The 12,475-nt window shown below is 35.5% G+C and overlaps 1 protein-coding gene across 4 annotated transcripts in view; it reads right to left on the bottom strand.

Moving 5' to 3' along the window:
- Positions 1-2,362: 2,362 nt before the first annotated feature.
- The window catches only part of arhgap24 (Rho GTPase activating protein 24), a 134,756-nt gene continuing 124,643 nt past the window's right edge, over positions 2,363-12,475 (bottom strand). For all 4 annotated transcript variants that reach the window (XM_051093469.1, XM_051093471.1, XM_051093470.1 and 1 more), the window contains 5 exons: positions 10,503-10,635; positions 8,400-8,473; positions 6,694-6,815; positions 5,538-6,612; positions 2,363-3,741 (listed from right to left, as the gene is read on the bottom strand). In XM_051093469.1, coding sequence (XP_050949426.1) covers positions 3,498-3,741; positions 5,538-6,612; positions 6,694-6,815; positions 8,400-8,473; positions 10,503-10,635 — 1,648 coding nt within the window. In that variant the 3' untranslated portion in view covers positions 2,363-3,497. The remainder of the gene's footprint in view (positions 3,742-5,537; positions 6,613-6,693; positions 6,816-8,399; positions 8,474-10,502; positions 10,636-12,475) is intronic.

The following is a 12,475-nucleotide window of genomic DNA, read 5'->3' as shown; positions in this document are numbered from 1 at the left end:
GAGATGACAAGGATGGTAATTCCCAGAGTGCACCAGAGCAGCGCTTGAGGTCTGTAGCAAAGTTATTACGATATTAAGACTTAATATAATGAATAATATAACATGATGTTTCTTGCTGAAATATGTAGCAGGAAACCAATAAAAAAAATCCACATTGTTTTATACATATTTTGGACTATGGGGGGGCGCCATTATTTCAATGATGTGAAATGGCTGGCTATTTTTTACCACAACACTACTGATATGATGCCACATTGTGAGGCTTCTTGGCAGCCACAAACATGCCACCAAAGTACTGAGGATGAACATCACCCATATCCTTTTTCTATTTTGTTTTTCACTGTACAAAAGAACGCGCGTCCTCCATCACGTGAGATTTCGTGTCACTGTGAAATCGTTCCTTCAAGTGTGTGGTCTCGCAGTCTGGTCCAGACTAGAATCTGAATTTAGAGGATTCTACAGGTAAAAATCGATTGAAACTGTCTTCATGACTGTGGTCTCCTATGGTTTTAAAATCAGTTAAGATTTGAAAATCAACTAGTGTGTCCCAGACTTAAAACCATTAAAACTATATTTGCATTTATGTCACGCATACTGGCGATACTCGGATGTAAACAACAGCATGGATTGCAGGATTTAATGTACTAATGAATACGTTGTTCTGCTAATTTACTGTCTAAATCATGGAAAAAGTGTGTGGAAGCTGCTAAATTGTATAGAGAAGACTTACAAAGCAGGAAAGTGTGCAATATTTGACAAACTAAAGCTAATAAGTGGTAAATATGCGTACAAGCAGTATTCATTAAGATATTAGCCTGATATTTCACCTACCTGACTGGAAATGGTAAGAACAAACACAAATGTTGTCAGGATTCTTGCCCTGGAAATCCTAGTTTAGTTTAGCCAACCACAAATGTACGCCTTTTGTTCCTCAGACAGTTTTTGCACACTTCTCCTTGATTTGTTATCTCTTTTGGCAGTCTGTAGTGCTCCAAATGTTTTTCCTGGTCTGACTGATTAGTACAGCCCAAAACATGACAATTGACCATTTTCAGCAGCAGTAATCAGCAAAATATGCAAGTTTCGTAAGGTTTTAGTGGCATTGTTTGCGTTCAGTGCCGCCAATATGGGCAACTGATGATGCGTTGTGAACACTATTGGAAAAAAGCTGCAATAAAGTTGACATTATTGCTGAAGGATCATTTGACTCTGAAGTCTAGATGTTACAATTTGGCTAAAAAAAATCACCTTTGCCATCACAGGGATAAATTACATTTAATAACAGTTTAAAAACTGGTATTTTAAATGGTAATATTTCATGAAAAATTTGAAATGTTCCATAAATGCAAATACTTAAATTACTAAAACTAAATAAAATCTAAATTTAAAAATAGGGAGGAAAAAAAACAAAATTACAAAAACTGAAAATAAAAATAAAACCTAAAGTATTAATAAACACTATTTTAGTATAAAATTATACTAAAATAAAACTGTTCCAAACACTTTTTGTGCAACATACAGCAAGAACCCTTTAGAAAGACATTACCGCTGCACTTGTCATTGGTGCTTGTTTCATGTCCATATGTGATTTTATACATCATCTGAAAGCTGAATAAATAAGCTTTCCATTGATAGCCGAGATACAACTATTTGAAAATCTGTAATCTGATGATGCAAAAAAATCTAAATATTGAGATCGCCTTTAAAGTTGTCCAAATAAAGTTCTTAGCAATGCATATTACTAATCAAAAATTAATTTTAGATATATTTACGGTAGGAAATTCCCAAAATATCTTCATAGAACATAATCTTTGCTTAATATTCTAATGATTTTTGGCATAAAAGAAAAACTGATCATTTTGACCCATGCAATGTATTGTTGGCTCTTGCTACAAATATACCCGTGCTAATTACGACTGGTTTTGTGGTCCATGGTCACATATGTGCCATACAGTATCAAGTGTAACTTTGTGCAAAGAAAGTGAGATTTGATAGCTGTGGTAGGGGAAGTGTTAATTTGTGAAAAATGACTTGGAATATACTCAAATTTAACACACTTATCATGCTTTCTATGGATTTGCAGGTCATTCAGGTTTGGAAATGATGCTTAAATTTCTCACAATGTTGAGAAATGTTCCTAAATGAACATCCACACCTGCACATACAGTACATGCACAAATGCATTACAGTGAGCAAAGATATAAAAGCCCACCCAGATTCAGATTGGGTCAATACTCCCATTTTGTTAACGGAGGCTTATTAAAGTTCATTTTATAGTTTTATAGATATCAGACCACCCACAGATTTCATGTGGTCGAGTCCGACGACTGATAAAATGACATGAGACAAAATAAGACGAGTTTAAATGAGGTCACATAATTTAATTTCATTGCATTTCACCGAATGCATCAAGCTACAGTAGAAGCATGGACAGCTGCGACAAGGCAAATGACCCCACATGTACCGAGAGATGAACAAACCTCATACGAGTCTTCATTTTAACAGACTTCCTCCCGTCTAGCACCGCTGAAAGCAAATGATGTGCGACAGGCACAAATGACAAAGACAGGCTGAGCGTTTGCCCTGTTTTCACAAGTATGTACAGGTTTACTTGTCTACTTGGTTTTGGTCATGTGGGGAACGCAGTGGCACTGCAAAAAAATCAGGTTCTTCATCAGTATTTCTGTCATTTTTTTTACTCCATTGGGCAATTTTGTAACATTGTCTTAAGCAAACCCACCCTAAACTGTTCGATTTATGCTTGAAAAATATTATTTTTAATACTGATGAAGAAAATGTTTCATTTGCTGTGATAAATTATGCAAAAAAGCAACAGGGAAGACTGATATTGAAATATTTGCCACATCTCATATCGTACCATACTGAAAAACAACATAGCAACTCATATGCTTTAAGTGCAAGGAAAAGCCTTGATATAAAATTTAAATGTAACACATTGAGAATTCTCCGTTTAAATATCAGTACATACATTAAACATTAATTTGCATTTATACAGACATTTGTTTCTCATCGTGGAATTTTCAACATGGTTTCTGCTTTATATACACAAGAGGACACATAACAGCTCAAGGACACATTTGGTTGGATCACAAGAAGAAATACGAGTGACATTCGTGCTTCTGTCGTCCTTCAGGCGTTTCCCATTCATTCATTCTGTCACATTCAAGCTCAAGTTCCTCTTATCGTTCACTCTCAGGTCATTATTTAGAGTCAGATTCACCTTCTTTTGGTTTGACAATCATCTCACCTTCACATCTTAATATCATCTTAATATCCACTCTGCATCGTCCATCATCCCTCTTCATGAGTCCAACTGGTCCACGTTCAGTTCTAAAATTTTGGCTCAATGGGCTTTGCTCAGCTGTGTTGAACCTTTGCACCAAATGTGCAAAGATGCCATGAAAGGTCTGAACGCAAGCCCACACAATGTAACACGATTGGTTGTTGAGTAATGTTAATGATGGACCGTTAACGGCTCACTGGATCCAGATGGTGTTGGCTCTGTCGGGCCGTCGCGGGTCTGCGGTCAGGTCTCCGAAGGTGGAAAAGAACTGCTCCATCTCTTTCTGCAACATCTCGTTTCTCTTTTCCGCATCGTCCTTGGCTCGTTCTGCGTTTCTTAGCTTGATCTCCACCATGGTGTATTTCTTCTTCTCCTGGTCAAGCTCTTCGTGTAGATTCGCCATCACCGTCTCCAATTCTAGATTCCGAAGTTCCAGACTACAGGGAAGATGGAAAAAAGGCGGGTGAATACATCTTTTAATACTGAGACACTTAAATGGTGGATTTAGCTAAAAGTTAATTCTATCATACAGCATTATGATAATATGATTGTTGACACATCGCATCAGACATCAAACATCAGAAGTTGTTTCCAAGTTGAGAAATGAATATGATGAAGATCCACCTATTTTTTTTTTTTTTTTTTTTTTTGACGTTGTCTTTTAAATAAATGAGGGTTTTTTTTCATGACATTAAAAATAAGTTAGATATTGTATTTAATTTATTTATTAAATGAGTTTATTAAATATTTGCAATATTACTGAAAATAAATATTTGTTTCATTTTATTAATATTAAATCAATATTTCGTTGATTTTGTTTGTACTACTACTACTACTACTACTACTACTACTACTACTACTACTACTACTACTACTTTTTTTTTTCAAATATATATTTTTAGATGTAATTAAAAATAAGTTAATAAATTTATATTTATTTGATTAAAAAGTAAAATTGTATTATATAAAATGTTATTTATTTGATTAAAAATAAGTTAATTAAATATGTTTATTTTACTTAAAGGAAATATATATATATATATATATATATATATATATATGTATGTATATGTATATGTGTATGTATGTATGAGAGAGAGAGAGAGAGAGAGAGAGGTATTTTGATTTTTGAAAATGATTTTTTTCATTTTATTAATTAAATATTTTATTTAAAATATATATTTTTAGATTTTATTTTAAAAAAAAGTAAACATTGTTTCATGTTATTAAGAAAGACGTTTCATTTTATCAAAAATAGTTTGTTCCTTTTACTAAAGTTATTTATTTTTTTTTATTTCATTAAAAATAAGTAAATGCTTTTATTTTATTAAAAGTAAATATTTTTTTCAAATATATATTTTTTTTGATTGCATGGAATTTCAGTTAATAAATATTTGGTTAATTTTATTAAAAATAAGTAAATATTTTTATTTTATTATAAGTACTTTTTTAAATAATTAAAAATGTTAATAAATACTTTCAAATATATATTTTTAATTTTATTAAAAATAAGTTAGTTTCATTTTATTAAAAAATATTTATTAAAAATATTTTGTTCATTTTATTAAATGTTAAATATTGTTTCATTTTATTAAAAATGAATGAATAAATGAATAAAATAAGTTTTTTATTTTATTAAAAATTTAAGAAATATTGTTTCATTTTATTACACAAATATTTGTTGCATTTTATTAAATATTGTAAATGTTTTATTAAAACAACATTTTATTAAAAACAAGTAAATGTTGTTCATTTTATTAAAAGTAAGTAAAATAATCACATTTATTGAAACTTTTTGTAATTTTTTTTTTATTATTATTATTATTATTATTATTATTATTATTATTATATATATATATTATTTTTTTTTTTTTTTTTTTTTTGCAATTTAGGTTTTTTTTTTTTTTTTTTTTTTTTTTTTTTTTTTTACAAAAACCTCTTTACAGGATATACAGGATATAGAAAAAAGCAACAGGGAGAGTGTGTGTGTGTGTGTGTGTGTGTGTCTATGTACAACTTATTTAATTAAGTAAATTATTCATTGGTTTGGTTTATTTACTTACGTTAGTTAGTTAGTTAGTATTTCGCTCATTTTATTTCAGTTTTCTCATTTTATTTTCCTATAAATCACTGAAACAATTGGAAACAATTTGTGCAAAAAATGACATTTCATTCTTAACTTCATTAAAACAATACAAGTTTCTGTAATTTTATGGTTGAACATGTCTCTTACCTCTTAATCCTGGCCTCGTATTCGTTCTTCTGCTTGAGCATTTCCTGTTTGAGACTGGACACCAGGCTGTGCAGTGCACTGTGATTGGTCGGCCCATTTGTGATGGCAAACGTCTCGCTGTTATCGCTGCTGCTGGTTCCTCTGCTTCCCCGTCCTCCTCCGTTACTGGTCCGCTGCTCCCTATCGTCCACCGCCAGTGCGTTGTCCTCCTGCACCGGCCCGTCCAACAAAGGATCCTCAAAGTTATTTCCAAAAAAGTCCTGCTCTGGGCACGTGGTGGTGGAGGAGCGGCAAGAAGTCGAGTTTTCGGGTAGAGAGATCTCGCAAGAAGAGGTGGACCATGTGGCGCTATCCACGCTCTGTTTGTCCTCACAGCTGCTGCTCAGACTGGGCTGTATCGTCTGCTGCTGATGGATGTGGACGTTGTCGTACGTGGACAGGCGGTTCTGCTGGTGCTCGACGTCTCGACTTTTAGCCTCACGCATCGTGACGTGACCGTTGGGCACCCAGAGTCCGTTCCGTGCATTTATAGTCCCGTTAGTCACATCCGTGCTGGATACGCCCATGCGAACGACTCCATTCTGGACGCCCATTTTGGTTCCCGAGCCTTTAATCGCACCCGTCCGACGGGCATGAAGGGTTCCCATGTTTGGTAGAGTCTGAGTTTTCTCCTGATTGGCGTCACCGGAGGATGACGATGATGAGCTGAACGATCCGTTGGTGACAATCCCACTGCCTTTGCTAAACGCCGGGTTCTTTTTCACAGCTAGCGGGGGACTGCGGGCAACCTCGAAACGCTGTCCCGTAAAACCGTTACGTGGGCTGCCCGAACGGGGTGAGCCATTGTCCAGAGGAGCACGGCTGGGTGATTCGGGTGCGTCCCAAGTGCACTGTCGCACCCCACTGGTGTTATTGTTCTCTTTGTTTTGTATCTGACCATTCGTAGGCCGTTTCTGTGTGTCGTTATTGTTATTATTAACCAGTTCCAGAGTGCTAGTGTGGTCCTCATCGGGTGGGAAAAGAACATCATGTCGGCCAATCAAAACAGCCATTAATTGCTGGACCAGTACTGTGCCTAAATGGGACAAACAGATCACTCAAACACTGAATGTCATCAGAGATTTCTGAAGTGAGAGATATGAATGAAAAGACCTACCTTCCATTATAGTTACTGGGTCCTCAACCTTTGGCCTCAGAATATTTGGCCCAAAGACTGTAGCCAGATTCTGTACACTCATTTTATTGACACCTGAGTAGGACTGAACTTCATCCAAAAACCTGGAAAAGAAAGAGGCGTCTTAACATTACAAATGAGATTTTTGAAACTATTCAAAATAGTGCCAGTGAGTGGACTCATTCAAAGACAGCCACATATTTAATTCCTGCAGGCATCAGTGGTTTTCAATAGAATCAATTGAGTGATTGACTCAGTAACCCACTCAAAAACACTCACTTTTTTCATTGAATCAATGTTTCATTCCCAAATGAATCAGTGTTTTTGAATGAATTGATTGAATAAATTGATTCAGGCACTCATTCAAAGACTGAATGAATGAAAGACTGAATGAGTGAATTGACTCAGTGACTCACAGACAGTCACTTGCTTTTTTCTGAATGCATCAGTGTTTTTGAATGAATCAACTAAGTGAATTGATAGTGCCTTACTTTCTGCCAGTGATTTGCTTTGTTCCTGAATGCATCAGGGTTTTTGAATGAATCAATTGAGTGAACTGACTCAGTGACTCACTTACAGATAGTCAATTGCATTTTTGAATGCATCAGTGTTTTAAAATGCATCGATTGAGTGAACTGACTCAGTCACTCACTCAAAGACAGTCACTTGCTTTGTTCCTAAATTCATCAGTGTTTTTGAATGAATCAACTGTGTGAATTGACTCAGTGACTCACTTAGTCAGCTGCTTACTTTGTTTCTAAATACACCAGGGTTTTTGAATGAATCAATTAAATGAATTGACTCAGTGCCTTACTTTCTGCCAGTGATTTGCTTTGTTCCTGAATGCATCAGGCTTTTTGAATGAATCGATTGAGTGAATTGACTTAGTGACTCACTCACTGCCAGTCACTTGCTTTTGTTTCTGAATGCATCAGTGTTTTTAAATGAATCGATTAAGTGAATTGACTCAGTGACTCACTTACAGACAGTCACTTGCTTTTTTCCTGAATGCATCAGTATTTGTAAACAAATTGATTGAGTGAATCGACTCAGTGACTCACTTACAGACAGTCATTTGCATTGTTTCTGAATGCATCAGTGTTTTTAAAGCATTGATTGAGTGAATTGACTCAGTGACTCACTTACAGACAGTCACTTGCTTTGTTCCTGAATGCATCAAGGTTTTTGAATGAATCAACTGAATGAATTGACTCAGTGACTCACTTACAGTCAGTCACTTACTTTGTTCCTAAATACATCAGGGTTTATGAATGAATCGAATTGACTCAGTGACTCACCCAAAGACGGTCACTTGCTTTGGTCCTGAATACATTAGTGTTTTTGAATGAACTGACTGCCTGAATTGACTCAGTGACTCACTTACAGATAGTCACTTGCTATGTTTCTGAATAAATCAGTGTTTTTGAATAAACTGACTGAAGTGACTCAGTGACTCAATTACAGTCAGTTGCTTTCTTCCTGAATGCATCAGGGGTTTTGAATAAATCAATTGATTGAACTGACTCAATGACTCGATTGAATGAATCGATTGAGTTAACTGACTCACTGTAATCTACAGAGTCACTAAAAAAAATTCCCACCACTAGTGCACAGAACAATTGCATATTTATTATATAATATTTTGTGATAAGCCACAGCTAAAAGGTATAAAATACAAAATCACTTACTTGCATATGTATTTAAGCAGATTGTAGTTTACCAGAGGTAGACTTTCTACTTGCCTTCTTAATTCCTTCATTCCCTGCACAGAAAGAGAGAGAGAAAAAAAAAAATCAAATACATGTCTAGGTTAAAAAAGGAATACAAATCTATGCATTTGTTTAAACTGATTATAGTAATTAAATTTTAAATGATCTGGACTAATATACATGATTAAAAGACAATTAAACCTGTCCCATTGCTTTTAAAAGTCTGTTGAACTCTTCCTAATTGACTTTAAATATTCATATCGCAATTTATTTCATTATTACTACGCTATTTGTCTAGGCATGGGTCAATGAGTTTAACAATTGATGACGGTCTAGATTTATGAATGCGCTCCAGATCTGTTTTTATCATGGTCGATATGTCTTTTCCCTGCAGGCTCTCTCTGATGAAAATGACTTTGCTGCACCACACGAGAAAGCTATTTCTCAAAAACAAATGGATCTAGTAAAGCCTTCTGCTTCATTTGACATGGTAGTATGATTCTTTGCGTGTACCGCACTCGAGGGACTCTCAAAGGTACGAATCTCGGGGCAGTAAATTAAATTCAGTGTTGCAAGACCCCGTCCTGCACTTTGATTCTATCCTGAAACGATTCAAAAGCCGCCGGTGATTCGCACAAGTGAAAAAAAGTGTAACTGGAAAGTTTGAGGCTGTTTCCCTTCCTCAGGGTCAACCCGTTCTTCTTCAGGCTCAGCGAAAGTAAGGAATTGATGTACGCAAGATGAAAGATGACGGGAGTAGAATAATGAGATGAGTCATATGCCATTCTCTCAGCCTGCTGGTGGGAACCGAACTCAAATAAGAAATAGCAAAAGGAGGACTGCCAAAGAGGTCAACAATAGTTATAGAATCTACATTGAGGCTCATTATAAAAAAAAAAAACATCTTCTACTTTTATTCAGTTTTTAAAGACTCATCTGGCTTAAAATAAAGTTTCTTACTGAAATGCGTAGTAGAAAAACTATTAAAGATTTACGTTATTTCAAAAATTATGGTGGGCACCATTATTTCAGGGACTTGCACTCAGTGAGCTACTGCCGCTACCTGTTGCAATTTTTACCGCAACACAATTCGGATAATGAAATACTGATGACCACAGCTACTGAAAGAGCTTAAGGTAGTGATGGATGTAAGCATAGGCTTAAACCAAATGTTGTACCATCCATTTGCGCTGAGAAACTCCTTCAGTGGCTGCGGAGTCATGACAAGCGTCAACATGTTTACATCCTGCCAAGATGGCATCTAGCGTTTCTTGTCTCTGCCATTTGTAAGCTCTTTCAGTAGCTGTGGTCTACTAAAAGCCTCAAAGGCATTAGGGCTAAAGTGGAGAGAACAAAGATGCTGGTCTTTAGGAAGTTTTAATTGTCCACAGGGATCTTCCCATTCTTTTCTCTGCTTCTTATTGCTAGATTTTCAGACAAAAATTACAGACAAAAGCTGCACGATGTGGCATGTGTTGCGGTAAAAATAGCAGTAGGTAGCGGCAGTAGCTTACCGAGTGTAACCATTTCACGTCGTCGAAGTAATGGTGCCCCCCATAGTCCAAAATATGTATAAAACAATGTGGATTTTTTAAAATAACATAAATCTTTAATGGGTTTTCTACTACATATTTCAGTAAGAGACATCATTTATGATATATTAAGCCATACAGTCTTAATACACAAGGTTTCCTTTAACTTCAAAAGTGGTGTAGTTTAGTTAAAGGAGAGGTTCACTTCCAGAACAAAAATGACAGATTGTTTCAATAGATAAGACCCTTCTTTCTCAGCTGGGATCGTTTAGAGCCATTTGAAGCTGAATTTAAACTGCTTTTGGAAGTTCAAACTCACAGGCACGATTGAAGTTCACTACATGGAGATCATTCCTGAAATGTCTTCCAAAAGAAACATAATTTCTTTGCAACTGAAGAAAGAAAGACATGAACATCTTGGATGACAAAGGGGTGAGTAAATTATCTGTAAATTCTTGTTCTGAAAGTGAACTTCTCCTTTAAAGATCTAGCCTGTTAAACCAAGTGTTGTAAAATGCTAAACAACAAACAACAACAGGAGACAACTCACTGCATCCTGGTCTTTGCTGAGAAGTTTGGTGCAGGCCAGAAACTCTTCATATTTACAGAACGGGATGACCGGCTCAGGCAGCTCTCTCAAGTACAGCTTCAACAAGGATGCCACGGTGTGAACGTCTGTGTTACTGCAGAAAAACAGGAAAAGAACAGGCATATTAATATAAAAGACCATACAAGAATGAAAAGCTAGAAGCATACGAACAATGTAGGGCACTTTAAATGACAGATTGCATGTGTCCCTGTCTCAGTATCCCAGTGGCTCTAATAATGAGTAACAGGAAGCTGGTACTAAATCAAAGAAAGCACTAGCACGTCACTGATCGGCCCGGTTAACGGCCCCATAGAGGACCTGGGCTTGTGACAATCCCGTAACAAGCTGGATTTATTGACACTTTCCGGGTGGGCTGGACAGGAATAGCAGGGATGTGTATAATGTAACCGTCAACTGCATATGCTATGTATTGACCCTTTACAATTATCACCTTGCTTCAGACAGCAGTAAGATCTAAATATGAATGGTGTTAAATATGCAGTGTGCTTTCCCTGCCGTGTCTCTCCCTGACAGCCATCGCCAAAATCGCACACTGTAAATAAACTGGGGAAGCAGCTGCTGGTGTTATCTGCAATGTTTAATATTGTGAAAGTGCAGAGAAAGCTTTTTCAGAGAGAGAAAGTGTCCACCATCTACATTTTAGAGTAATGTGAGGGGACATTAGCTTAAAATGGACAACATAACTGCACTTGCAGGCGAATAATGGATAAACATCTATTACATGGTAAATGGGTCATTTGGAAAACTTCACAGAGAGATGCATTCTTTTGGAAAAAAACATATAATGGGAGAAAAAGCCCAATCCTGGAGGTGGTAAAAAGGAACAATTTATCTTGCTAATGTGCAAATGTGAATTTTGGGTGAATGTTCCTGATTTAAATTCTGCTTAATTGTAATGTCAGACATCTGAGAAGAAAGCAAATCTATTTTTATCAAAAGATGGCACAGTTATGGGTTTTAATATAAAACAAATTTGTAACAAACAGACTCTAAACAGCTGTAAACAGCATCTTTTTGCTTTGGTTTGTCACTGGAGCCGAAGTAAACATGCATTTAATGAGGACTAATTTCAGGTATTATTTAAATATGGTACTTCTATGCTAGATGTCATTTATATTCATGCATTTAGTAGATATGTTCCACAAAGTTAAACATGCGTTGCAAGTTTGCAAGTTTGTCGGTAATATATTTTTAATTATTATTTTTGAAAAAAAAGTTCTTTCTTTCTCAACATGGCTGCATTTAATTGATTAAAAATAAAGTAAAACCATTAATATTGTGAAATAATACAATTTGCATATACAATACAATTTAAAACAGGAGTTTTCTATTTTAATATATTTAAAATACAATTTATATCTGATGCAAAGCTGAATTTTTAGCATCAATACTCCAGTCTTTAAAGTCACACGAGCTTTCAGAAATCATTCTAATATGCTGATTTGCTGCTCATATAACATTTTTATTTTAAATGTTGAAAACATCTATGCTTAATATTTTATGTACACTGTGATTTTTATTTTTTTTTCTTCCAGAATTATTTAATGAATCGAATGTTAAAATGAACAGCATTTATTTGAAATTCTGTAATATGTCTATACTTGATCAATTAATGCATCCTCGCTAAATAAAAGTAGCCTGTAGCCCCAAATTTATGAATGGTAGTGTTTACTGTTTGCGCTACAGGAATCGGCTTCATCGTAAGCCAATGATGGTAAGACGATGATGGTTAAAATTAGACCAGCAACAAACCAGCACATGGAAATTCATTTTACCCATTTGCAACCAAAACCTCATTCAAATCCTCCACGACTACTTTGTTTATATTTCTCTGTGTGCATGTACCTGAGACAAAGACACACTGGAGACAGACGATGAGGCAGTCAAGAGAGATAATCTAATCTGAATGAGAT

Source organism: Labeo rohita, chromosome 21 (genome assembly GCF_022985175.1).
Source record: "Labeo rohita strain BAU-BD-2019 chromosome 21, IGBB_LRoh.1.0, whole genome shotgun sequence".
Classification (NCBI taxonomy): Eukaryota; Metazoa; Chordata; class Actinopteri; order Cypriniformes; family Cyprinidae; genus Labeo; species Labeo rohita.
This window is presented reverse-complemented; position numbering and strand designations above follow the sequence as displayed.